The sequence below is a fragment of the Phascolarctos cinereus genome, unplaced genomic scaffold, assembly GCF_003287225.1.
Source record: "Phascolarctos cinereus isolate Bilbo 61053 unplaced genomic scaffold, phaCin_HiC Scaffold_5;HRSCAF=322, whole genome shotgun sequence".
In the NCBI taxonomy this organism is placed as follows: Eukaryota; Metazoa; Chordata; class Mammalia; order Diprotodontia; family Phascolarctidae; genus Phascolarctos; species Phascolarctos cinereus.
The window spans coordinates 298937456-298964468 of record NW_027555958.1 but is presented as its reverse complement, the minus strand read 5'-3'; the positions used below and the strand labels follow the sequence as shown (position 1 = coordinate 298964468).

The following is a 27013-nucleotide window of genomic DNA, read 5'->3' as shown; positions in this document are numbered from 1 at the left end:
CCACACCTTACTAGTCTGGGAGTCCAGAAGACCCGCTCTGAAGCTGGCAGTGACTCTCGGATTCCTGACAAGAACCTCCGAGTTAGGGTGAGCATCGTGCAGGGCTGTTACTTTTACCAGCCCGAGCCTCGGTCCTTGCTGGACTCCAGAGCTGCTGACAGCTAGTGCAGAAGCAGCTACTACTGGGCACGGGTTGTCGCCTACCCAGGAGTCTCGATGGTGCCCGCGGGCGTCCAGGCAGCCACCTGCCGGGGCCGCTTCCAGCCTGACTCTGCGAAAGGGGTGGATGAGATCGATCCTCCTAGCTCCCAGGTCTTCCCTAGCTCCAAAGCAATCTGTCCTTAGTATCCAGAGACACAAACCTATTTTTTCCAGAAAACCGGGATCGCTTTGTCCAGAAAACCGAAAGTGGTCCTCTACAACCAATCCCTGTGGCTCAGGGTTTATAGGCAGCAGAACTAAATGATCATTACCAAGCAGAGTGGGCAAGGGAGCGGCTGTGGGGCCGGACGCCTGAATCTCCCAGGCTGCTCGGGAACTACGACCAAAGCTCCCCTTCATAAGCGTGGCTCAGATTTACCAAGAGCTGAGGAATGGTGTTGGCTGGGCTGGGCTTCCCTTTTTAGCGCCTGTTGTTTGGAGGAGACCTCTCAGATCCATGATCCCTGCTTTAAGATCCCCTGTCCCTGTCCCTCTCCCTCTCTCCCTCTCTCTCTCACACACACACCGACTTTGGGTGAGCCATACAACCTTGTAGTCCTGGGTAACCCCTTTCTACAGCCCCCATACAAACACAAACATGCAAAGGCTATGCACTCTCATTAATTCCCACATCACCCGGAGCTCATTTGTGTCTGCCTTTCAGTGCCCTTAACTACTACTGGCATTGACCAGTAACTGAGAAGATCCACTGTTGTTTGGCCAAGTATGGTAGAGGAGGAGGAAGAAGAAAAGCTTCGCATGTCCAAAGCTTCTGAATGTTTTTTTAAAAAATAGTATTTTATTTTTCCCCAGTTACATGTCAAGACAATTTTTAGCATTCATTATTATAAGGTTCTGAGATCCAGATTTTTCTCCCTCCTTCCCTCCTCTCCCCTCTTCCTAAAATGGTAGGCAATTTGATATAGGTTATGCATGTGCTATCATGTAAAACATAGTTCCATTTTAGTCACAGTTGTGAAAGCAGAAACAGATCATAAGGGAAAAACCATGAAAAAGAATAAAGTAAGTAAAAACAAATGCTTTAATTTGCATTCAGAGTCTGTCGGTTCTTTATCTGTACGTGGATAACATTTTTCTTCCGGAGTCTTTTATACTCCTCTTGGATCATACTGTTGCTGAGAAAAGCTGAGTCATTCATAATTGATCATCACACAATGTTGCTGATACTGTGCACAATGTTTTCTTGGTTCTGCTCATTTCACTTTTCATCAGCTTGTAAAAATCTTTCCAGGTTTTTCTGAAATCTGCCTATTCATTGTTTCGTGTTGTACAATAGTATTCCATTAAGTTCATATACCGCAGCTTATTCAGCCATTCCCCAATTGATGGGCATCCCCTCAATTTCAAATATTTTGACACAACAGAAAGAGCGGCTATAAATATTTTTGCACATCTAGGTCCTTCTCCCTTTTTAATGATCTCTTTGGTATATAGTCCTAGTAGTGGTGTTGCTGGATCAAAGGGTAGGCACAGTTTGGTTGCCCTTTGAACATAGTTCCAAATTGCTCTCCAGAATGGTTGGATCAATTCACAACTCTACCAACAATGAATTAGTGTCCCAATTTTCCCACATCTTCTCCAACATTTATCATTTTCCTTCTTTTTTTTTTTTGGTCATATTAGCCAATCTGATAGGTTTAGTAGGTACCTCAGAATTGTTTTAATACACATTTCTCTAATCAAAAGTTATTTAGAGCACTTCTTCATATGCCTATAGATAGCTTTGTTTCTTCATCTGAAAACTGCCTGTTTGTATCCTTTGACCATTTATCTATTGGGGAAGGGCTTGTATTCTTAAAATTTGATTCAGTTCTCTACATACTTGAGAAATGAGGCGTTCATCAGGGACACTTGCTGTAAAGATTATTTCCAAGCTTTCTGCTTGCCTCCTACTCTTGGTTGCATTGTTTTATTTGTGCAAAAGCTTTTTAATTTAATATAATCAAAGTTATCTATTTTACATTTCGTAATGCTATCTACCTCTTGTTTGGTCATGAATCTGTAACTTGCTTAACTTGTATTTTTTATATTACTTCATTGTCTCTGGCAGCTTTTAGCAAGATGTAGTTTCCATCCTTATCTCTTTTAATTAGGTCTATGTTTGCTTTTGCTTTGTCTGAGATCAGAATTGCTACCCCTGCTTTTATTTTTTTACTTCAACAGAAGCATAATAGATTCTGTTCTAGCCCCTTACCTTTTTTTGATTGATTCTTGATGCCTCATAGAGTCATTAGCTTCCACTTGCCCAACTCTCACTTTTAAAGAGTTATTTTCCTCAATTAGCTTTTTATATTTCCTTTTCTATTTGGCCAATTGTACTTTTTAGGGAGTTGTTTTCTTTTCCTAAGCTTTAACTTGCTGTAACTCTCCCATGTTCACCTCCAAACAACCATAAAATAGCACCCCAAAACAAATCCTGGGACAGCAGAACTAGCAAAAAGACAGGTGAAACAATCTTTTAGGCCAAGAAACTTGGAAGATTGGCAAGAAAGGTCTGTCTCACTCTGGTAAAAGGGGAACACAACCCAGGACAGGAAGCTTCCCGGAAAATCAGCAGCAAGCCCCACCTCAGTAAACCAGTGGGAAATCCTGAGCCTCAGTGTCATGGAACAAACAAATGCCAACACCCAGACTCCCCACACTCCTCAGCATAGCCAGGGGAACTCCAGCTCTTTTTCATAATTATCTTGCATCATTCTCCTTTCTTTTTCCAATTTTTCTTCTACCTCTCTTTTATGATTTTTAAGCTCCTTTTTTGAGCTCTTCCATGAGTTCTTTCTGGGCTTGAGACCACTTCCTGTTTTTCTTTGGGGTTTTGCCCACAGGTATTTTAATATTGTTGTCCTCTTCTGAGTTTGTGTGTTTGTCTTCCCTGTCACCATAATAACTTCTGGTGGTCAGATTCTTTTGTTGTTGTTGTTTTGCTCATCTCTCCCCCCCCCTTGGACTTTTCCTTTTCTTTTAAGTTTGAGCTCTGCTCCCAGGGTGGCAGGGGCACTGTCTCAGGCTTCTTGTGCCAGGAGTTTCAGGTCCTGGCTGTTTGCCTGGTGCCCTGAAGCTTACGGGGACCCTTGTGTCTGGTCCTGTGCTGAGGGGATGGGGTACGGGGTGGCTGGTGCTGCTGGAGGTTGTAGGGGCTCTGGCAGCTTACCTGGTGCTGCGCTGGGGTCCTAGTGCTGGTGTCTGGAGGATGCTGAGACTGGAGGGATGTTTCTGCATTTCCCAGGGGCTACACTGAACTACATGGAGATCTGGCCACTGGAGAATGCCTGTTTGCCCAGGGCTAAGCTGAAGCACATGGTGGTTCTCAGCCCTGGCTATGCTGAGGAGTGTGGGGAGTCTGGGTGTTGGCATTTGTTTGTTCCATGACACTGAGGCTCAGGATTTCCCACTGGTTTACTGAGGTGGGGCTTGCTGCTGATTTTCCGGGAAGCTTCCTGTCCTGGGTTGTGTTTCCCTTTTACCAGAGTGAGACAGACCTTTCTTGCCAATCTTCCAAGTTTCTTGGCCTAAAAGATTGTTTCACCTGTCTTTTTGCTAGTTCTGCTGTCCCAGGATTTGTTTTGGGGTGCTATTTTATGGTTGTTTGGAGGTGAACATGGGAGAGTTACAGCAATTTCCTGCTTACTCTGCCATCTTGGCTCCCCAAAATTCCCAAGGCTTCTAAATTTTGGTGGGGATCATTGATATAGAATTATAAACAAGCCTCTCAAAAACCAATTAACCAATTCAATCTGAAACATGAGAAAACCTTGGCTTAAAGAAGTTGGATAATTTGCTCAATGTCACACAGATGGCAGAACCAGAAAAAATGCCACAGATCCAGGAAAATGGGCAAAATGGGGTTTTGTCCTGTCCTTCCGCCAACCCCAAAGGATGAGATGGTCTCAAGGGCAACTAGAAGGAGGTGAAAGTTGTGTAGTGGGGTTTCATCTTCACTTGGAGGGAGGAGGAGCAGGGCCTGCAATCCCTATCTCTCAATCCTACTGCCTGTTCCTTGACCAGCAAGTGTTCAGTAACAGTCCAGAGGAATCTCTTACTGCCCATCCTATTTTCAACTTTCCCCAACCCTACCAGGTCATATTTGGTTAATGCTTCTCTTGGAAATGGAGAAATACTGATTTGCTTTTCCTTTTTGGAAGGGAGGTTCATTTGGGAACTTGTTAACTGAATCCTGAAAGGCTGTAAAATGGTCCACCCCTCAACAGGAAGTTTATGATAAAATTGGAATTTTTGACAAAGCTGAAAGAGCCCTGTCCTTGCTACCCCCACACACCCACCCTCCCACTGATCCTCCCAGGTACAATCCCTGAAGAGGTGAATTTTCTGTGACTCTAATGTCTGAGCTCTACTAAACTTCTTTGGACATTTGTCCCTTTCCCATCTTCATTTTGGATTTCCATCTATTTCCTTCTCTAGATCACCCTGGCTTCTATGTCTCCGAGGAGGGACACCTGGAACAGTTCTCCAAAGATCAGAGGCCAGCTCCTCTGACCTAGGACTCCAGATCTGTTTCACCCAAACAATAAGATCCTTAAGCTAAGGCTTTGTTATTTGGGGAAAGATCGTTAGTGAAAGGTTTGTTAAGTCTGGCAGTAGTATCTCTGGCTCAGCTTTGTGTGTGAGTGGAGTAGAGAAAGTAAATGCTTGGGGGCAGCTAGGTGAAGCAGTGGATAGCACACTGGCCCTGGAATCAGGAGGACCCGAGTTCAAATCTGGCCTCAGACACTTGACACTTACTAGCTGTGTTACCCTGGGCAAGTCACTTACCCCATTGCCTACCCCAAAAAAAAGGTAAATGCTTACCGAATGATGAGGAAACATTTCAAAATAGAAAATCAACACCCATTTCAAAAGATCAATCAACCAATTAACAAGCATTTATTAAGTTCTTTGTGCCCCTGTACTAAATGCTGGAGATCCAAAGAGTGTCTTGAAATAGTCTAAACCTAGGGAAAAGCACTGCTCAGCTCTAACTACTCTGGAAGCCTAGAGGGTTGTGGGCTGAAGAACAAAATGCCCTCTTACCCACCCCACCCCCTTACTCCTACTCCCCCCTGCCTCCAGTGCTTGATATTCCCATTCCTGGCTTACAAAATCTATGGGATAGACCACATTCCTCATTACTGTGTTTTTGTGAAATTAATACCAATTGGTTAACATTACTGGCATCACAAAAGGGCAAACTGATTCAGTATCAAAAGAAAGAGAACAATATGCCAGAAAGAGAGGTGTGGGAAGCTGAGACATAGGCCTACCCCAAGGTTGTTTGGTGGACCTCTCCAGTGTCAGGAATCTCCAGATTTCTCTCCTTAAGGGACATATAGTCCCAACACAGATACTCTTTCTATAGGGAACCAGTTGTACATTCACCCAGATTCACCCAACACAAGGGCCCACTGGATGGGGCAAGAGATATCATTTAAAAACCTCAAGCTAAGGTGATGCAGGGGATAGAGCATTGGCCCTGAAGTCAGGAGGACCTGAGTTCAAACCTGGCCTCAGACCAAACACTTGACACTTACTAGCTGTGTGACCCTGGGCAAGTCACTTAACCCCAATTGCCTAAAAATTAAAAATATAAAAACCTCAAGCTGACTAACAATAAGAGAACTTCTAAGAATGAGACCCAGGTAAGATCCCCATTGTACTCACCCCTCAAGCCTTCCCAAGTCCATCAGCACAAAATAAGAGGAAAGAAGATTGGAGTTAGACTTAAAAAACTTTCCTGTGTCAGTAGGGCAGAATGAGATCTTAGAGCAGATGATCAAGTAAGCATGAAATTTCCATTGCTCATATTTCCAGGAATGGAAGGAGCATCCTTCTTGTTCTACAGAAGGGTCTTCTTCTTTTCTGTGGATCCTAAGGGAAGGAGATCTCAGAGCACATTAGGTCTTCTCTACTTTCCAAGCCACTACTAGTAGAAGCTGGGTAGATGAGAGGGAGAAGAGATGTCAATCTCATCTCATAGTTTCTAACTTCCATTACAGGCGATCTCATTGTAGCCTCTTCACAAACACCAGTAGAGGCTTCACATTGAATTAAGTGTGGAATGGAGAACATGAGACATTGGCTCCCTCCTCCTTCATCCACATCTTCACCTTCCCAGAAACAGAGTTTATTGTTATGACTGCATAGCACCATGCTGAGGTGAGAGGCATCCTATTAGAACATCCAGATTGGGCTGGGGAGGGGAATGGAGAGTGGAAAGAGGGAATCAGTAAACAATCATTTCTAAAGTGCACTTTTCGTGTCAGGCACTGGGAATACAAAGAAAAAAGTGAGGCAGTTCCTGTCCCTTGAGAAGCTTACATTCTAATAGGAAGAAGCAACAAAATATAGAGGAGCATTGGCCAGGGAACATATAGTCTGAGCTTACCTGTTTGTGTCATGGACACCTTGGGAAAGCTGGTGAAATCTATGGAGTCCTTGAAACCCATGAAGTCCTATGAAACCTATGGAGTCCAGGAAAATGATTTTAAAAATTCATAATTGAAGGAAAGGCTCAATTTCAGTTAAATGTTAGTAAAAATGAAGTTGGAACTTGGTACCTATCCTAGTCTACAGCCTCGTTGAAAGCTAATGAAAACCTATGAATACTTGGTATAGGTAGTCAGAGAAAAGCTATGGAGGAAGGCAGTGGTCAGGGACAAAGACAAGATGGCTTAGACTGTTTAAAATATGCTCCCTCTCCCATTTTACAGATAAAGAAACTGAGATAGCTAAATCAAAATCACCCAGAAAGTCAAATATTAAAGTCAGAATAAAGACCAAGGTTATGTCTTTGGTCTTCCCAGAGGGGAACTAGGTTTCCAAAGAGGAGAATGCCCTGCCATGCATTTAATGGCTTCTCTTTCTTTTCCCTCCACTATCATAAGCCTAAAAATTAACTACAATCCCTTCTATGGCCTTTAGAGAAAACTCTCATTCTGAAGAAAGCTTGAATAAGTAGGTACTTGTGAGACTTAGCTCCTTTTGTATCTCCCTTTCTTTGTCCACCAGGCTCCAAGTTCTGGGTGGTGCCCACTCAGCTTTACCCAGTATTCTCCTCTACCTTCTCCAGGACCTTATGTGTTGAGGCTATGAACAGAGAAAAGGGAAACTGGTTGTTTAAAAAAGACCCCTGTAACTATGAAGCTGGTGAGAGGGGACTGGAATCCTGGGGGATCATATCACCTTTAATTAAATCTTTTTTTCCCTCTCCTCTCTCCTCAGGGTGTCCTCCTGCAGTAGAATCTAGTATCAACACCTTCCCTGAACTACTTTCGGATGACTATAGCTATCCCCTAGGGCTAGAAGAGGCCAAGCCAAGGATAAGGTGTTTCAGACTCCTTGGTATTATATCTCAGTCCCCCAGCCAATATCTATGCCTCTACTCACAGCGGCAGTACCATCTTGCCCTTTGACCTGGATGACATGAATCCAGGACTTCTGCCTTCCACTTCTCTACCTGCCATGCCGTATAATCCCAGACAGGATCCCATGGTCCTGCTGTGGCAGTGGCCCTCTCACTTCCCCTTCATGGAACTCCAAGGGCAACAGTATGGATTGTCTCCAGTCTGTACCCTCAAAGCTCATGGACCCTATCACTGGAGCTTGGGAAGAGAAAAGGCCTCAAGGGGAACTCTGGACCTATACCTTCAAGTAAGATTCTGATGACCTAAGCCTGAGTGAAGGAGAAGCTAAGAAGAGATGTTTATCTCCTGATAATTCAGGCAGGGATGCATGTATTCAGTGTGGAAAACCAGGGAATAACAGGACACATTGGGATTTACTGGTTCACCTTGGTCGATTAGCCATGTAGAGATGTTTTTCTCTTGGTTCTGAGATTGAGGTACCCTCTCTTGGGTGCCCAGTAAACCTAAATAGTCCCTTTCCCCCAGGCATATAATTAGTCATTCCAGTTTCTCCTTCCCTGTCTCTTTTTTCCACTTCTCCTCCCCAACTTCCTACCATCTTTCCCAACCCACTCCTTCCTTCCTGTCTTTTTTTTTACTCCAAGTCTCAGACCTTTCTCTACCTGGGCTTGTCTATTCCTTTTTTTTTTTCATTTGTTTGTTTTTTGTTTTTGTTTTTGTTTTTTTTTTGCTTTTTGGTAAGGCAATCAGGGGTTAAGTGACTTGCCCAGGGTCACACATCTAGTAAGTGTCAAGTGTTTGAGGCTGGATTTGAACTCAGGTCCTCCTGACTCCAAGGCCAGAGCTCTAACCACTTAGCCACCTAGCTGCCCCTTGTCCATATCTTTTATCCCAGGTCTGAATGATCCTCTAGTCCAGCCTTACAGAAACCAGTTTCCCAGTTATAGAACACCTGTTTCCCATGTTTCCCCATGGAAACCCCAGTTTCCATGATGGACCCCTTCAATGCTAAGAAACCAAGTTTATGGAGCCCCTGAAATCCTGTTAAGAATTCCTGATCAACATCTGAAAATGCCTGCTCCAAGTGGACATCTCTTCCCACCCCCTGAGAAAGAGGAAGTTTTTTCCTATACCTTCCTTGGTCTACAGGTGAAGCCTTCAGCTTACCTTTGACCAAAAGGAGGAAATGATAATCATTTAAGATCAATTGAGCCCCAATAAGGGCCAAAAACCTGAATTAATCTTTTCTTCCTGAGTGAACTGAGAATGCCCCTTCCTGCGTCAACGGCTAAAGCTGATCAAGAGTATTCTTACGTTCATGACTACTAAGGCATCTTTAACCCAGATGCTACCTTGAATAACGGTAATTTTTCTCATCTTGGTGGTAAAGGAAACACAAGCATTCTGGATCTGACATTTGCCTATCTTGCTCAATTCCTTTCTCATACTCTGGTTAAACATATGGAAATCATAAACTGAGTAACACAGACATCCTGAGTCAGGGTTTAGATGTCCTCCTAAAATTGCTTGATTCAGTCAGAGTTAAAGCTCTGGCTCCATGTTACATGTTGCTAACTTAAGGGAACAAAACAATATGGATTTACTTATTTAAAAAAAAAATTCCTGATCTAGGCAGTCACTTCTCTTGATCCTCGTGTCTGCTCCCCCAGAAGTCAGTAGAAGAAACGGTGGCTGTGCCCTTCATACTCCTCCCTGATCACAGCCATCTTTCCCTGGTGCTACCTTCAATGATGCACTTTGCTTATTTTGGATATCTTTATGTGTGTGCTGAGGGAAGTTGAAAGGGGAGGGAGGAAACTTCTTAGGTCACTTAGCTCATTTCTTATTAGTCAAGTTTAGGAAAATATTCTAGGTGTCCTTTGTTAGCATCTGGGTGCTTTCCATCCTAGGACAACGAGAATCCCAGAATTGTTGAAATGGGGGGTAAGGGTAGAGGGGAGGGTTGTCTCACCTCTAGATTTAGAAAAATATTTATTCTTGTGCAATGATCAACTATGATTGACCTGGCTCTTCTCAGCAATACAATGATCCGAAACAATTCCAAAAGACTCACGATGGAAAATGCTATCTACATACTGACGGAGTCTAAATGCAGATTGAAACATACTATTTTCACTTTTTTTGAGTTTTTTTTGAAGTTTTTTCCTTTTACTCTATTTCTTCTTTCACAACATGACTCATGTGGAAATATGTTTTACATGATTGCATATGTATAACCTATATCAGTTTGCTTGCTGTCTTGGACAGGGAAGAGGGGAGGAAGGGAAGGAGAAAAATTTGGAATTCAAAATCTTTCAAAAACTGAATGTTGAAAATGGTTTTTATGTGTAATTGGAAAATGTAAAATAGTACTAAATTTTTAAAAATGGAAAAAAGTATGTTCTTTTTTTTTTTTAAAGAAGTCATTTATTGTTCAGGATATAAGATAACAATCTCTTTGGTTTATTATGAGGGTTAGTTGGGTACAGCGGAGTGACCATACAATTTGAGCTCTCCTAGGGTCCTATGGGGAAAGCCAAGCCCAAGGAGAAGGTGTGATTCCCCTTGGGATGTGTGATACATAGATGCAAGGATCAGCGCTCCTTCCCAGTCCCTAGGCTCTATTTCTCTATGGTTCTTGGTGCAGCCTTCTAAGCTATCTCACCTCTGATAGGATACAGAGAACTAAAGTAGGCCAACTATGTCCTCCCTTCCCTACCTCCCCTCTTTAGCATTATTGCTTAAATAACTGGGAGACAAGGCTGGTATAAAGCAGAGCTGTGATTTCTGTCTGGGAAGCAGCATGAGTGCTAGAAGGAAGGCTCATCCCTAAGGATTATCCTTTTCTCCCATCCTGCCCACATCCCTGAGGTCCAGGAGGTAATAAATGCATGGTGTAAACCTGTTCAGCTCATGGCTTCTAAAACTGGAGAGTATCTTTAGAGATCCTATATTCACAGCCTGATAATAATAACTGACATTTATATAGACCTTTGAGGTGCACAAAGCTAGGTGGCATAGTGAGTAGAGCTCTGTGTCTACAGTTGGGAAGACCCAAGTTCAAATCTGACCTCAGATGCTTACTAGTTGTGTGACCCTGGACAAGTCACTTGACCTATAATGTACCTGCCTCCCAAGATTGTTGTAAGGATCAAATGAGATAATAATTGTAAAGCTCTTAGCACAGCACCTGGCACATAGTAGGTGCTTAATAAATGCTCATTTCCTTCTTTTTACAACCTTCAGAGGCAAATCCTGCAGCAGATATTATTTCCCCCATTTTACAGATCCAGACACTGAGCTTTGGAATGGTTAAGTGACTTCCCTAGGGTTATACAATAAGTAAAGCAAGATTCTCACATGCAAATCTCACAGACTGAGCTGGGAAATCGCTTTTTAAAAAAAAAAACAAACCACCTAGTCCTCACGGAATGGATAAAGAAATGAGCCCAGAGAGTAGAAATGATTTGGCCAAGATCACACTGGAGGGAAAGCAGCAGAAAAAATTTAAAACTAAGTCCAACTTCAGAGGTTTTTTTCTCCCTTTGCCACATCATTTTGGTGCAAAAAGTCAGCCTCAGAGAGGAAGGAGTGATTTGCCCAAGTTTCCAAGGCCAATGATTAGCAGATTAGTTTGAACCTAGGTATTCTGTGTGTCCCACTACTTCTCAAGCAGGCATAAGGGTCTCCCTTATCAAGAGTTCCTATGTATAAGGTGCAGTATCCAGAAACCAAGAATAGACATAGATTGGACTGTAAATCTAAAGTCCATGGACCTTAATTATGAACTGGAGAGGGGCAGAAAAAAAAGACAACAGAAATCTGGGACTGCCTTTATTGGAGCTCAGAAAGTCATGGTAATTCACCTTAAAACAGAGAGGGCCTGAAAAGAAATAATTACCATGGAGGAGGGACCCAGGATCCCGGGAGCCATTTCTAAGGAAGCCTGCCTGCCTGCAAGCAGCTTCTCTATCCCCTTCCCAACCATGTGCACCCGAGAGAGATAGAGAGAGCATGTATGCACGCGTGCGCACACACACACACACACACACACACACACACACACACTCTCACCCTGCCCTAACCCCACCTCTGACTCTCAGGTGCTTGCATTAACATCATTTGTATTAACGCCACTTCCCACAGAACCCACAGCTAACACAAAAGTGTCAGGGGTGGAGTCCAGGGACAGCAGAAACAGATCAGTGCTACAGATTTGAGGGAACAGCCAGTGAGATGGGTGAGGACAAAGGGGTGGAAAGTGGAAATGGTGGAAAGATGCTGGCAACAAAGGGAGGGGCAGCAATACAAAGGCTGAAACCAAGGACCGTCTCCATCTCAGTCAAATCTGGAAGGATTTATTGGAGCAGGGGAGGTGGAGAGGGTCACGGGGAGAAGGTCACAGTCAGAGTCCTTCATGTCCAAGGCACTGGATGAAAACATAGCAGGTGGAAAGTTTGAAGTCTCCCTCCCATAAGCTAGTGTGGGAAAGCAAAATGGTATGTGAGAGGACAAAGACACATCATAGCTGCCTGTCGCTGGTGCAACAAGATGGGGATAGGGGAGACACCACAGGCTTGTGACCCCCCCCTCAAAAAAAACAACCCCACATGACAGGATCCAGTTCCTCTGGCCTGCAGAGGAAATGAGCGACAGGCAAGCCCATTGTCTCCAGGGAAAGGAGATGAATGTTCTGCCCCATTCCATGCATCCATAGTGTTGCAAGGCAATAGGAGGAAGAAGTAGCACATTGCCCTTGAGGAGCAGTAAAGGTCTCTGCATCCCCCTCTGGGGGCCAAGGTTACCAAAGCACTGCCCCATCCAGGTTCCCATAGCCGGGCTCAGCCCTCAGTCTCCAGTAGGTGTTATTGGTGACCCACCACTCCTTTCCATTACCATCTGTTTGTCTCCTGCAGGGAGGAGACAGGAAATATGGGAGATAAATCAATGAAGCAGACTTGAGGTCCTGTTTCCCACATCTTCCCTCTCCATTCTGATGTTTTGGAAAGCTCTCTACGGGTCCAGCTGTCATTGCTGGCTGGTCTAGGTGGCTCAGAGGATTTGGAACAGAATTAAAGGAGGGGAAAGGCAACAGGACATGAGGAGGGAGGAGATCTCCCCCCAGGGAAATGGGGGCTTCTTTAGGCACCTGAAGAATCGAGCCTGGTGGGTGATATTATTCTCCTCCATCACTTTGCGGCGGTCTCGTTGAAGCTGTTCGATCCTCCGTTTTTGGGATTCAGCAGCCTGAATATTCCCCTCCTCTAGATACCTGAGTGACCAAAGTTCCATCACTGACACCTCTCCAACCCAAGACTGAAGTGACCTTCCTCCCACCCACTCAGGCTACCCTCAGCAGTTTCACTACCCAAGGGAAAGCTCTCTTCTCTGGGCAAGTCTAAGGAGAAGTGTATGAGGGATTCTGCCTCATTCGCCTTCTGTATCACTGAAGGGAGAAGCAGGGGACCCAATCTGAGGTAGGTAGTTGGGTCAGCCAGATGCCCTGTAGCAAGGAAAGCAGACAGACTGGAGATGCCTGACCTCTGGTCTGGCCGAAGCCGTGTATCAGTAGAGGGCAGAGAGCGCTTCAGCTCAGCTGTCAACTCATTCAGCTCCAGGGCAAACTGTGTAAAGCCAAAGTTCCGCTCATGGTCCTGAGGCATCAAATCTGGAAGTGAGAGGGGGTTAAGTTGATTAGAGCTGGAGAAAGGATGGCAGATGGAGCAAAGACCTCAGCCTACATCTCTCCCCATTAGTCCCTCTGAGTCTCCTTCCCCTATCCCCACAATACCCTTCTAGCCCTTTGAGGGTAGGTATCATTGAACAATGCCACAGCTAGAAAACACTGTGGAGAAAAAAATCCATTCCAGGAGAACGGTGGACTTCCTCCTTATCCTGAACCAAGTGGCTCTGATCTGGCAGGAGTGAAAAATTGGAGTGAAGGGGGCAGTTAGGTGTTCCAGTGGATAGAGCACTGGCCCTAGGGTCAGGAAGACCTGAGCTCAAATCTGGCCTCAGACTAGCTAGCTGTGTGACCCTGGGCAAGTCACTTAATTCCCATTGCCTCCAAAAGAAAAAAAGAAAAGAAAAGAAAAGAAAAAAATTGGAGTGAAGAGAGCCCTGCCTCCCGCATCTCCTGTCCACCCCACTCCCTTTCTCTTACTCGGTTTCCAGATGCACTGGCCACCAGGTGGGGGCCCTCGATATAGCCCCTCATGCCACTTGCCAAAGAGTCGGTGGATGACACGCCCACTTCTGCTGAACACAGCCCCTTGTACCTCATGGACACTGGAACTCCAGTACTTTGCCTGGGAGTGGGAGTGTTAGGAAAGGGAAGAAGGAGGAGGTCAGCCCTGTGGGTAGACTGCACTGTTTTAACATGACCTTACAGAAACAGGAGAGGGCAGGTGAGGATACCTTACAGAAGGTGATCTTGCAGTGGCAGGAGCTGTCCTGAGTGTTTCGGATGAGTACCTCCCCATAATGTTCAATCCATCGCTGGCCACTTAGGATGTTGTGGATACAGGATGTGACCTTGTTCCACTCAAAGTGGTCCCCAAACCTGGAGAAAACAGTGTGTAGACAGCTGGGATGGATCGATGGATAAGGTCACAGTGAACAGCCAGCCTTCTAGCCCAGCTGCAAGGAATAGCCAAAGCTGCTCACACAGAAACTTCCATATGTTCACGATTCATCAGTGTGGGTTGTCCTGTCAATCTCCCATCCACTGACCTGGAATATAGCCCTTCTATGACTTAGTATTCAAGAATAGTCCTTAACAGCTGCTATAGCTGCAAAATTCATACCTCTGTGGCCAATCCACTGATGAGAAGCTCTAAACTTCATTGGGCTGGGCCTTGGACAATAAACAACTTGAAATCTTGCCAGAGTCTATGTTCTACTGGCTCATCTTTGGAGACCCCACTAGGGATGAGACACCAGGGGTTTCATAGCCTTCCACATAATATTTTGGCTTTACTTTGCTGTTTTCTACAAGGCGATTTCAAAATTACATCACTCGGAAGTAGGTATTGCAAGTAGTATGAAGCCATTTTACAGATGAGGAAACTGGAACGCAGAGACCTTAAAAAACTGACTAAGGCGAATGAGCTAGTAAGCTGGGTACTTGAAATCCAGAACTTCGGACAACTGGGTCTAGAACTTTTGCCACTGCATTGAACTCTCTGTTTCTCAGTTCTCATCTGGATTTCCACTGTTCCCTCATTTTCCATCCCTCTCTGTTCCATGTCCCTCTCCTACATGTTCTCATGAAACCCAAACTGCAAAAAGTCACAGTTGGTCTTATCCTGGTTGACAGACTTGGGCAGGGACCACTCACCGGGGAAGTCTGACATTCACAGTCCCCACAGGCACAATCTCCAGGGATTTCCCCCAGAACTTGTTCTTCCACTTCATATCTAGATTAGGGAACATGGCAGAAAAGCAGAAGAGATGTTGGAGAGAAATTCCTTCTGGATGAGTTCCAACTCTGCCATATAGCCTTCACTCTCATTTCATTCCTGACGGTTCTCATCCCACCCCTGTTGTCCTGTCCCCTGCCTCTCCTGCTCATCCACATGCCCCACCCCCCTACTCTCACCTTGCCAGAAGATGAAGTTATCTGACTCTGCGTGACAAGCAGATATGGGTGGATGGTGGGAAACCTGGAGCAGAAGACAGTGACATTATTTCTGGGTTGCCCTGAAGGCTCTTCCAGCACCCCTTTTCCTTCCACTCACATCACCTGATCTCTGCTTCTTTCCATATTTAATTCCCTTATTTTATAACATGAAATACAAGAATATATATTTAGATTTATTTGAGAAGCAACTTGGCATAATGGACAGAGGCCTAGCCTTGTAATGAAGATCTCATGGGCTCAAGACCTGTGTGTATAATAACTAACTGTACAACCAGATCAAGGCATTTAAGCTCTTAGTGTCCCTAGAAAACTCTCTAAGACTACAAATTACAGATAAGTTCTCAATTTGCATTGATGGAGTGAGTTTCCTAACACCAATGAAATCCCAGGTCTATTCATTCACCTCAGTTATGTCTATTTATACACACACACATATACCCCAATGTATACTGAGGAAAAGGAATGCCCTAATTCCTAATGAAATCACAGATCTTGTTCTTCCCCCCAAAATAAAATAAAATAAAATAATTTCTATATAGCTATGCAGGTACATTGGTAGAGAGAGTTTCCTCAGTGAGAGTTCCCCACACCAGTGAGATTATAAATAGATACACACAGTATCCCAAAAGTCTCAATACCAGCTTTAAGATTTTTGAGAAACTCTGTACATATGTACAGATGAATGGATACATGTATTCCCATACAAGTATGCATTTATGCACATATGTGTACGTGTGTGCATATATGTGGCATGTGTATATATGTGTATGTATGTGTATTGGATACCTATGTATGTATATAATTTACCTGGGTCGCTGCACATTTTCCAGCTCTGGCCCACACCCCCTCCCCATGCCCAGCCCACACACCTGTTCACTAATGAATCGGAAGCCTCGGTCGGGCCGCTCACACTCATAGGTTTCCCCCAGAACAGGGTTGAAAGGTTTGCATCCGGCCCGGTGATAGGTAGAGGAATAAGCAGAGACAGCAAAGGCTGCAATGTATAACTGGGAAGGGTAGCAGACTTGAAAACCCCGTTAGTCAAACTGGGGGGTGGGGAGGCAGAGAAAGAGAATCCCTGCCCACTACCACCCAACCTCCCTTTCCCCACCCCCACTCCCAGACTAGGATCCCCAAGAAGGGCTGGGCAGATCCTGAGTGGGAGGAAGGCATCTTGGGAGACTGGATACAGCCCTAGTCTCTAGGCTTTGAGTCTCTGGGGAGCCCTGAGCAAGTGTGACTTGGGGCAAATCGTTGATGCCAGCTCTGAAGCTCAGCTTCCTCCTCTGGAAAAGGAGGGGGTTGGCCTCGGAGCGCTAATTCAGACGTTCTAGAATTCCTGGTGGGGGAGGGAACTGGGGGGGCGGGGGCGGAAGCTGGTCCCCACCGCTCTGAGGGGTAGGCGAGGCTCGTACCATGCGTTCGCAGGGGTCTGGCGTTCGGCTCGCCTGGTCCAGCAGGTTGCTATACTCAAGCTCCTCACAGAGCCGCTGAAGCGTGTTGAGGGGCTCGTTGAGCTGCACGGGCATGGATACCTTGGACAGGTCTTTGCCAATGTTGTTACGCAGGATATTCCACAGGCTCACGTCGGTCCCCGGGCCGCTGGCTGCGGGCAGGCAGCGACGCCGAACAGGGAGCCCGGCTCCCCCCTGGAACACAGCTGCCTGGCTCCCCCCGTCCCACCCCCATTCGCGTCAGCGCCGCGCTCCAAGACTGACACGCGCAACACTGAGGTCGGCACTATCTCACTACTGCACTTTGCGCGAGATGGGGCGGGCTGCACCTACTACCAGTATCATCTTCCCGGCATTCCCTCTCTGGAGCAGTTCTGCCCCCGGGAAAATCTGCCCAGACTTTAGGGGGCTACCTTGCTCGTGGGCATACCTGGGGCATACCCTCCTCACCTTTCCACCCCTTCCCCCACCCCAAGTCCCCTCTGGCTTTGAGTATTCATAGTCTTTCGCCAAGGCCTCAGAGCTCCTAGATACAGGAGACAAATAGAACAGCAGGATAAACAGGTTGAAACTACCCATCATCTTTCCTAAAAGAGGATAGGCAACCCCCTCCAGTCCCCTGGACTTCCCCATTGTCCCTCCAACTTCCTCTGTCCCATACCCCTGGGCTGGCACCTTTCTGGCAGTGCTCAGAGCTCCCGATGTCCAGCACCTCCTCTGACAGGCTAGTGGTGACTTCACTGGTGCAGGACTCTTCCTCTGAGCCCTAGGTGAGAGGAAGGTGGTACTTCTGTGGGGGCTCTGGAGTCTACACTCAAGCCTCTGGTGGAAGGGGAACTGGAAGGTTTGCCTTTGGGGTGGGAAAGGGATAGACTTCCCTGAGCCTCAGACATCTGATCAGTGGCTTGGCTGAAGAGGCAAGGGTGCCCAGCTAACTAGCGGGAGGAAGACGTAGGGAAGAGGGCTTAAGGAATCCATAGGCTCAAAATCCCTAAAACCCACTCTAGTCCTGTGGGGTCCCATTCCCTGCCACCCTAGGGCCACTCTCCCCTCTCACCTCATTCTCTGAAGAGCTGGCAGAGAGAAAAACCTCACAGGCATCAAAGAACTCTGTATGGGAGTCGGCCAGGGACAGGATGCTACGCTGGGAAAGCTGGGGGGTTAGCTCTCTACCTTTCATGTACAGAGCCTCCTGCTACAGAAGTGAGAGATTAGTGTTAGGGCTGGGCACGATGCATGCTAAATTCGGCTGGACTACTTGTAAGTCGCAGGTGAAGACAAGAGGGAGGAGGGAGGAGTTTTAAGTCCCCTGACACTTCCTTTTAGAAAAAAAGATACAAGTCCCCGCCCCCTTCTTGTTCTATGATATACTCTAAGTGGGATCTTCCAAATAGAAGACAAGTGGGGCGTGGGGGATGGGGAGTGGAAGGAAATGAAGAAGAAATGGGGAGAGGGACCAGGAGCTAGGACTGCTGGGTTTCACATGTCCTGGGCTTTAGTTTCCCTTTGGACATGAAAAGTAAGGATAGGGCAGAAGGAAGTTAAGGAAAAGGATTTCCAGGAACCTAACCCTGGCTCTTCTCACCTCTTCAGGGTTGAGGGAGCTAAAGGAGTCAGCTGTGGTGTCTGAGGAGACGGACAGGGTGTGCGAGCGTCTCTGGCCAGCTGGAACCTCAGAGACCTGTAGGGAGAGGCATAGGGGAACCTCAAGGCTAAAGATGGATAATTCTTGGACTGATTCACACAGTCTATAGCTGCCTACGGCTACCTGTATTAAAACTACACACACACACACACACACACACACACACACACACACACACACACACTGTGTTCTGGTAACCCAGCCCTACTACCTTATCTCAGCTTCCCAGCTCTCTGAATCTACCCTTTTGATCACCCAGCCTCAACAGTCCCTCTGTCCTTCCATCCCTCTCCCTTCATCCCCTTCAGCACCTCCCAACTCCTTGTGTTCAGGAACACAATTCCCCGCCTCACCCCTAGTCTCTGCATCTCTGAACCCTGGTGACTGGCCCGAAGTCGATCCCATTCAGCAGTGAGGGCAGCCAGGACGCTGCTGAGAGAGCCATGCACTGCAGAGGGACGGTGAGAGTCAGGGTACCCTCTCCTTCCTGAAGCCCTTTCCTTTTTCTTCCTCTTCTTCCTCCCCAGGAGCCCTTCGAACTTACCCTTCTGTGCCAGGACCCAGAAATTTCGCTGCAGGTAGGCATAGTCCGTCGGGGGCAGCCCTCGAGGAGTAGAGGGCTCCCGAGATTCCAGGTATCGAGACAGGTTGGGAACTGAGCCGTGGAGACGGCCCACCTGGGGTCAGGGAGGAAGAGGAGCACCAAAAGAAAGAAAAAACCCTTCAGATGTTTCCCCCTGCCCAGATCCTCTCCAATTTCTAAGGGCCCCATCCCTTCCCCATGCTCACCCTTCCAATGGTGTCATCTTTTGCATAGCTCTGAGTGCACCACATTCGACTGGTTCTCTTCCCCTTCTTGGGTCTCTCAGTGGTCACTGAGGCCTGGCGGGGTGTGTGGAGGGGTGGGAAGTCAGTTGGGAAGGGAGCTGGACCTGGGGAGTGGGGTGGTAAAAGAACAGCAACATACAAACCCCAGGGAGAGGAGCAGAGAAACACGCACATAGGAAAAAACATAGTAGATGAGCAAACGGGCAGACAGACCAACCGATGCTTCCAAAGAAGGAAACAGACTGACGGACAATGCTAAGGAAGAGCAGGAAAAAAAAGCCAGGGAGATGTAGCTAAACTAGAAGTAGCTTACTGACTATTCAGGGCCGTGGAGGCTTTCAGGGCAGGGGCGGAGTAGGGGAGTGGGAGGTAGTGGCCTCCCTAGAAGTGGTGCTCGCAGTGCCCTCCCCTTCCTGTGCTTCACCTGGTGTGTGGAGATGACGGGAGCAGACGGGATTCGGTGCAAAGATTCCAGGCTCTGGAGTAGTTTATGCAGTTCCTGAAGTTTCCCCTGGCATTCAGAGAGCTCTGGGCAGGAGAGGAATGGAGGGGAGGAGAACTAATGAAGAAGGTTCTTCCTCTCCAACCATGTGCTCTTAAGGTCTGAGCCTTCTGATGCAGCTAAACTTGGGATCAACTTTCCAAAGTATACTTGCCCCTCAGGGAGTGGGTTTGGGCACCCAAACTGAATCACTCTGCTTAGCCTACAGGCACCCTTTTACCAACTTGCTCTTCTGTTCCCTAGAGCTTCTGACTCAGGTTTTACCCTCTATCACTATCCTTTATATCACCCCTTCTTCCTTGAAACTGTTTTCCCAGTGTATAATATTCTTCCTCACCTTCCTCTCTAATAATAATAATGATCACTAACATTTATACAGTGCCTACTATGTGCCGGGCACAATGCTAAGTGCTTTACAATTATGATCTCATTTGATCCTCACAATAGCCTTGGGAGGTAGGGGCTATTATTATCCCCATTTTACAGATGAGGAACCTGAAGTTAAGTGACTCGCCCAGGGTCACACAGCTAGACCCAATATGAGCTCAGTTCTTGCTGACTTCAAGCCTGGGCTCTCTATCCACTGTGCCACCTAGCTTCCCCATCTAACCTTTCTCCCTTCCAAATCCATATTGGCCTCCTCCAAGAAGCCCAACTTGATTCACACAGGCCTTCCCTGGTTCCCTCCTCTTTATTGCCTTCCATTCCCCAAGGTTAAAGTTTAGGCTTCCCTGTGTTCAACTGACCTTGTCTCTCTCTGTGTAAGCCCTTTTTTCCCCAACCATAATGACCACAATTGTCAAACATTAACTGTGCTTCCTACATGTAGGGAAGGAAACATTAGTGCTGCAGTATGAGCATTGGACATAAAAGCTTTAAGGCATAGTCCTTGACCTTAAGCAGCTTTAACTAATCCACAACCATCTAGTTAGTACTTCCTGTGTTCCAGACACTGTGCTAGGTTCGAGGGAATATAAATAAGTGAGCCAGTCCAAACCCTTAGCTTACACCTAATACCACCGACATAGGGGAAAGGTGGTGGAGAAGGGCTTCCCTAGAGCATGCCCCATGGCTTCCCCATCAAACAGGGGTGTTCTCTGGGGACAGGAACTCAGGAAAGTACAGCTTATAAAGGGAACGAGACTTGGATTCTGGCAACACCTCTCACCATGGGAGCACCGATCTAATCCCTCACTGTCTTTCAGCCAAGATGACACCTTGTCCCGAGAGCCAAGACCAGGCAGGGCGGAGATATTGTCTGTAGATGCCAGGCGGGCACTGGATGCCTGCAGGAATGAGTCAAGAATCAAACTGGATGGGTGCAGTCTGAGTCTCAGCCATCCATCTCCCACCATAACGACATTCCTGCTCTAGGATTTACTTTCCGGTTGGTGCTACTCACTGGTAGCTTTGGGCATCTGGCCATATCTGGGCGCTGTGCCATTCGGTGGGCACAGAGCTGGGCCACCCAGCTTTGGAACAGCTCCTGGGATTTGATCTATGGGAGAGGAGAGAGGGAGATGTAAAGACAGCAGACCTCCAAGTCTGCAAAGTGAGCTGACCAGAAGCCCAGATCCTGGATAAATAAGTCCGTTTTGATGCCTCTGTCTTAAGAGTAGCTGAACAGCCCTGTTTATTTATCTCCCCAAAGTAAGAGGGGAATGTTAATGTCTTTTTGATTTCTTTGGCAACCGCCCTCTCCCCCAGCCCCTGCCTCTGCCCTCCCACTGCTCTTGCCTTGTCAGGCTTCCTACCTTGAGGTGGTAAATGTTATCCTCAGTGTCAAGGTCAATTCGCTGAGCCTTCTTATTGATTGACATGACAGACAATCGGACATCAATGGAGCCATGGAGCTTCCCCTTGGCAATCTGGAGGAATGAAAACAAGGAGGGGAGGGAGTGAACTAGGGTTCAGCCTCAGACCCACAGAACCACCCTCCCCCTGCCACTGACCCTAGCCCCTGCTAATCCTTTAAGGAAGGATATTTAAATCTAGTTTTCCCACAACTTACACTTCTTGAAGAGCTAAAGCTTTCCCAAGTGCTCTCCCCACAACAAACCCCCTGAGGTAAACTGTTTGTGGATTGGTATTCCCATTTTATGGATGGGAAAATTAAGGCCAAAATCAGTTCTGTGACTTGCCCAAGATTATACTGGTAATACAGAAGCAGGGATTCTAATTCTGGTCTTTAACTCCAAGACCATCATTCTTTCTATCATACCACACTCCCTCCCCCACCTCCATGAGAATGAAGAATGCCCCTCCTTCCCCTACTCCCTTCCCAAACCTCCCTCAACAATGTGGAGTTAGCAATATCATTCCCAGCCCCAACACCCTAACTCTTTGACATGGGCCCCAACTCACATCCTGCCTAGTGTTTGCATAGCGAAGAATTCCATCCTCCAGAACAAAGTATCTCTGTGGAATGGTCCAGGAGGGGCAGAGAGACCCATAGAGAAAGAGTCAGAGGTAGGAAGGAAAATAACCATAGGTACATCTTTGTAAATTCTTCCTCTCTTTTTTTAAAGACAAAAGCCTTTTGCTGGGGAGTGAGGAGCTCCTCCCCTTACCTTGTGCCAACCCTTCAGGGGCCACTTTCTCTTCTTGAGCAAATGACCTTCTTGCCTCTCTGCTTGGGTCCCTTCTGTCCCCAGTCTTCCCTGAGGCTCTTCTACTACTTCCCATAGTTCCAAACCCTGGAAGCAAAGGAAAGCTTCCTGGGGAGACCTGCTTCTCAGAATATGTTCCATCCCAGCTCTTAGTCCAGCCAGGACCCCGGGGCCTGCTCTCCAGTTCCTGCCTCTCCTGTGTATCCCCACCCCCCTCCCTTTGGAGTTATCCCCAAACTCTCATTGGCATGGCTGTGTTAAGTGCTCTCCATCTACCCTTCCCAATGCTAACAGCAGACCCTCGGACCTGCTGGATGATGTACTTAGAAGGCCGAGTGCTGTCTGAGAGGGAGGGAACAGCAGCCCGACTAGGAGAGCCAGGGTCCCTCTCCTGGCTATCCATTCAGGGGGATGAGGAAGTGTCTGGTCAGAGTAGGGGGCAGGAGAAATGTCACCTAATGGTCCTGAGACTGTCCTGGAGTAAGAGAAAGACCATCTTGGGTAAGTCACCTTCTTCATTCACCTCAAGCCAGCCCCAAACCCTCTAGGGAAATAAAATACTGACCCTCAGCCCACCATCTCCAGAACCCAGCATCACTTTCAACCTCCCTATCACCTCTGCCCCATTTTCCCAGTTCCCTGCCAACTCTTGACCCCAGGCTACTTGGGAATTTGTGGACAAGCTGATTCTAAGAAAGCCACAAGGGGTGTGCCCAGCACACACACAACCAAGCTCTGGAAAACACTCTACTTTGGCAGAGGCCTGGGGGTAGGGGAGGAAGAGGAAATGGCATGGAGAAAGGGACAGACAGAGTCTAAACAGACAAAGATCAATCAACTACCATTTATCAATATGTGCCAAGTATCTTATCAACTTTTTCCATAAGGAGTTCCCTTCCCCCATTCCGCTGCCAGGTGCCTCCTCTGCCATGATTACCTGTGCAAAATCCTTTCCACCTTCTCTTCCTCCTCCTTTCCTGCCAATATACATAATGCCTAATGGAGAAACTGAGGCCTAAGAGCAGATGCTTTTTTCTCCCTCTGCCCACCTGTTCCCCTCCCACTATTCATTAACTATTCCCTAAGTTCTTCCACACCCTTGGAGCCGCTATAGCTTCCTCCTCCCTTCCTCCTTCTTAACACTCCCAGACCCAAGTCCCCAGGGCACAAAAATAGAGGTGCTATCCATCTGCTAAAAGAATAAGGATAGAAAGGAAATGGGACTAGAGTTAGTGGGGAAGCTGTAAGTCGGGACAATTGGTGGGCAAGAGCAGTTCAAGGTCTTCCCAGGTCCTGCAGCAGTGCCCACTGGTGCCCTTGGCACCAGCACTGGCCATCCTGGCACCACGGCCTGATCAATAATGCATGAGTGTGTGTGTGTGTGTGTGTGTGTGTGTGTGTGTGTGTGTGTGTATGTGTGTGTGTGTGTGTGTGTTGGGCTGGGGTGGAAGGAAAAGGTGTTAGCCTGAAGCTAGGGTTATTGCTCAGGTGATCTTAAAGAGACTGAGACACCAGGCACCTGAGGAACGAAGCCCAGCTAAGTGATAGCAATATGGAATATGAGTGTTGGAGGGAGGGCTGCCCAGCGGCACAAGGTTGGACAGAAGACTAAGCTATGGGGAAAAGCTCCTGGATCCAGCTACTGAAACTTCCCCAAACTCTGCCTGTGGATTTGGGGGCATTTGGCCTTGATGGGGGTGCTGGCTTCTCACAGCCAAGGGAGATGGGGCACCTATCACAAGCCAAGGGGGAGGGGAAGTTGGGATAAGGAACAGGGTGGACAGCTCCCTCCCTCGCTGCCTCCCCACATCTAGGTAGGTAGGCAGAGACCGCCCACTTTCAGGCAGAGCTGGACCCCTTTCTCCCAGGAATGCCAGGTGATGTCAACGTGACCCCCTTACCGTAGTGCCCATGGACTGCCGGGTTCTCGCCTGCTCGCCTGCACTGCTTCTGAGTCACCGTCTCCCTTTCTGAGCCGAGCAGCAGCGGCAGCTACTGCAGGAACCAGGAAGGAAGGAGACGTCGTAGCCTCCACTGGAGCCGGATCTCCCCACCTCCTCGGCCCCCCTCTATCCTCCCTCCCACCAGGCCCTGGGCATCCGGGGCTCAGCTCTGCCCCCCCGCTCCTGGGAGGACTCAGGGCCGAGCAGGCGTCCCAGAGGTGAGGTGGGGGTGGCAGTGAGTGGCCACCACCGGCTCCACTGGGAACAATTACAGAAATGTCAGGAAAGGTGGGGAATCGTTAAAGGAGGGGCCTCAAGGCAGAAGAGGCAACTAGCTTATTCAAACTGCTGCTGCTTTGAGCTGACTTGATGCTTGGCATTAACCTGACCTAAGCTGATACTTAGTGCTATTTCAACATTAATTAATTAATTATCCAATCCCTCATTCAAGATCTGAAGATGGACTACAGATTTTGGAGCTGGAGGTGCCAAATTGATAGCTAAAGAGATAGGTGCCTCTGATACCTGGGTCTCTATGGCAATGCCAGCTTCTCTAAGGCACTCTGCCACTGCCAGAGCAATAGTACAGTCTAATGGTGAGAGCCAACAGCCAGGAAGCAGGATGTCTAAGCCTCCAATATGAAACTGAAACCTGTCCAGACAGAGATGATACAGGGGCAGCTAGGTGGTGCAGTGGATAGAGCACCAGACCTGGAGTCAGGAGGATCTGAGTTCAAATCTGGCCTCAGGACACTTACTAGTTGTGTGACCCTAGGCAGGTCACTTAATCCCATTGCCTCAAAGAAAAAAAAAGGTAGAATCAATAAAACAAAAGGGAGTGATGCAGCATAAGTCCTGAGAAGAGTGATAAGATGAATAAGGCACTGGGAGAGCATTCCCCAGAGACACACAGGCCCTCCAACATGTAGGACTGACATGGGGACATAGCCACAGTGCTGGTCTCAGGGAAAAGTGCCCAGAACAAATGCCAGTCAGCCCCAGCCTTCTCCCTTAGTGATGAGGAGGGAAAGGAATCCAATGCCCTTCGACCTCTCTCAAGCATCCCCAACTTTTAAGATGTTATTCACACTAAAATAGAATTCACTGACAGCCAACAGTTCAAAGTGCCAGTCTCCACAGATTTGTATTTCACCTACTGAGCTAAAGCAGAGACCTTTCTGGGGTGCAAATGGAGGTGCCCCTCAGGAGATGGGCAAAGTTTTCATTGGGGAGGAGTCTCAAACCTGTAAAAATAACAGGTTAGATACCCTCAATCCACCCCTTCAGTATATAGGCCATGAATTTTTAAAATATTTTGATAACTGTATTTCTATATAAATTGTCTTCCTCTGTAATTCTCTACATTTTATTTTATGCATTCATAAACATTCTGAGAAGAGGTCCATAAGCTTCATTAGACTGCCTAGAGGTCTATGACCACAAAAAAGGTTGAGAACCCCTGTCCTGGAGGTTAGCCCTACCCAGATGCTTGAAGACAGGGGAGGCAGTGATGAGTGACAGGGCCAGGGGACACCCTATGCACCTGCTGTGTCACCAAGGGGGAAAATAAGTCCGATGACAGGTCAATTAACTCTTCGAGGACCAAGTTCAGATTTTTCTATTTCATTCCCAGACAGTGCTACTGAGAATTTTCTGGCATGAGAGGGCTGGGAGTATTTCATTAAATCCACTTTCACATTGACTCAGTGGTCCAGTGTGCAAGGTCCTTCACTGGACATTGAAAAGCTGGTTTTAAGACAGCAGCTACAGAACCTCGATGACAAGGCCATGCTTGTCCCCGGCTACAGGACAGTGGGCATTGCTTTGGGCCTAGAATCAAGTGCTGTTTTGTATTCTCCTGCTCCCCTGCCCAACTTCACCCCAGTTCTGCTAGGTCCAGGGATTACCTTAACGACTTCTATTTTGGCCTACCTCTTCTCCTCCACAGAACGGGAGCTTTTTAGAGGGTAAGAATTCTTATGCCGGGGCAGCTAAGGTGGCACAGTGGATAGAACTCTGGCCTTGGAGTCAGGAGGACCTGAGTTCCAACCCAGCTCCAGACACTTGACACTTACTAGCTGTGTGACCCTGGGTAAGTCACTTAACCCTGACTGCCTCACCAAAAAAGGGGGGGGGGAATTCATAAGAATTCTAGACTCTCCAAAGGCAGAGAATTAAGCTTCCTTCCTACACTGGCTCCCTAGGGCTAGGTACACAAGGCACTCCATACATAGATGACAAGTTCAATATTTCCTCCTTAGCTCCATCCCTCTTTCCCCCAGTTCCTTAGTTTTTTGTCCCCTCTCCTGTTTCCAGGAGTTCAGCTACTGTAGAAGTGGAAGACATGATACTTCATCTAGCAATGGTGGAAGGAGCAAAGACTCCTGAATACCCACCATTACTCATGGCTCTCTTTCTCTACCTAGGTCAAGTTTCTTTGGGATCAAGGAAGCTAAGTGGTTGGACACAGCGGGAAATGTGCTAGATCTGGGCGTTAGAAGAACCTGGGTTTCAGTGCTGGTTCAACCACTACAGGCTGCTTGACCCTTAGTGATCACTTAATCTTGATGAGCCCAATTCTTTGTTTGTAAATGGGAATGAGAGACAGTTTGTGAGTAACGTGATCTGTAACTATCTATGAGTAGGAAGGCTGGCAGCAGTAGCTGGGCCCCTGGTTTCCCAGCCTTGTTTACCCGGATTGTATCAGGGTGCTACGGGGCTTAGGACAAGGAGTTCTTCTCCTCACCCGCTTCACTTCCATCCCCAATTCCGAACTCTTCCCCATCCCACACAGACGAGATCAAAGGCTC

General features: G+C 47.3%; 1 protein-coding gene across 1 annotated transcript; it reads right to left on the bottom strand.

Annotated features, from left to right (window-relative positions):
• Window positions 1-11401: 11401 nt before the first annotated feature.
• Window positions 11402-24266, bottom strand: OSBPL7 (oxysterol binding protein like 7). The gene is given in 23 exon segments (XM_020997696.2): window positions 11402-12490; window positions 12730-12852; window positions 13122-13248; window positions 13744-13888; window positions 13998-14142; window positions 14920-14998; window positions 15181-15244; window positions 16092-16229; window positions 16638-16856; window positions 16858-16886; window positions 17352-17442; window positions 17734-17871; window positions 18262-18357; window positions 18675-18769; window positions 18866-18998; window positions 19111-19203; window positions 19574-19677; window positions 20820-20937; window positions 21054-21149; window positions 21406-21519; window positions 22016-22069; window positions 22222-22347; window positions 24162-24266. Coding segments are annotated over 23 exon segments (2448 nt in total). The 5' UTR covers window positions 24174-24266; the 3' UTR covers window positions 11402-12381.
• Window positions 24267-27013: the final 2747 nt, after the last annotated feature.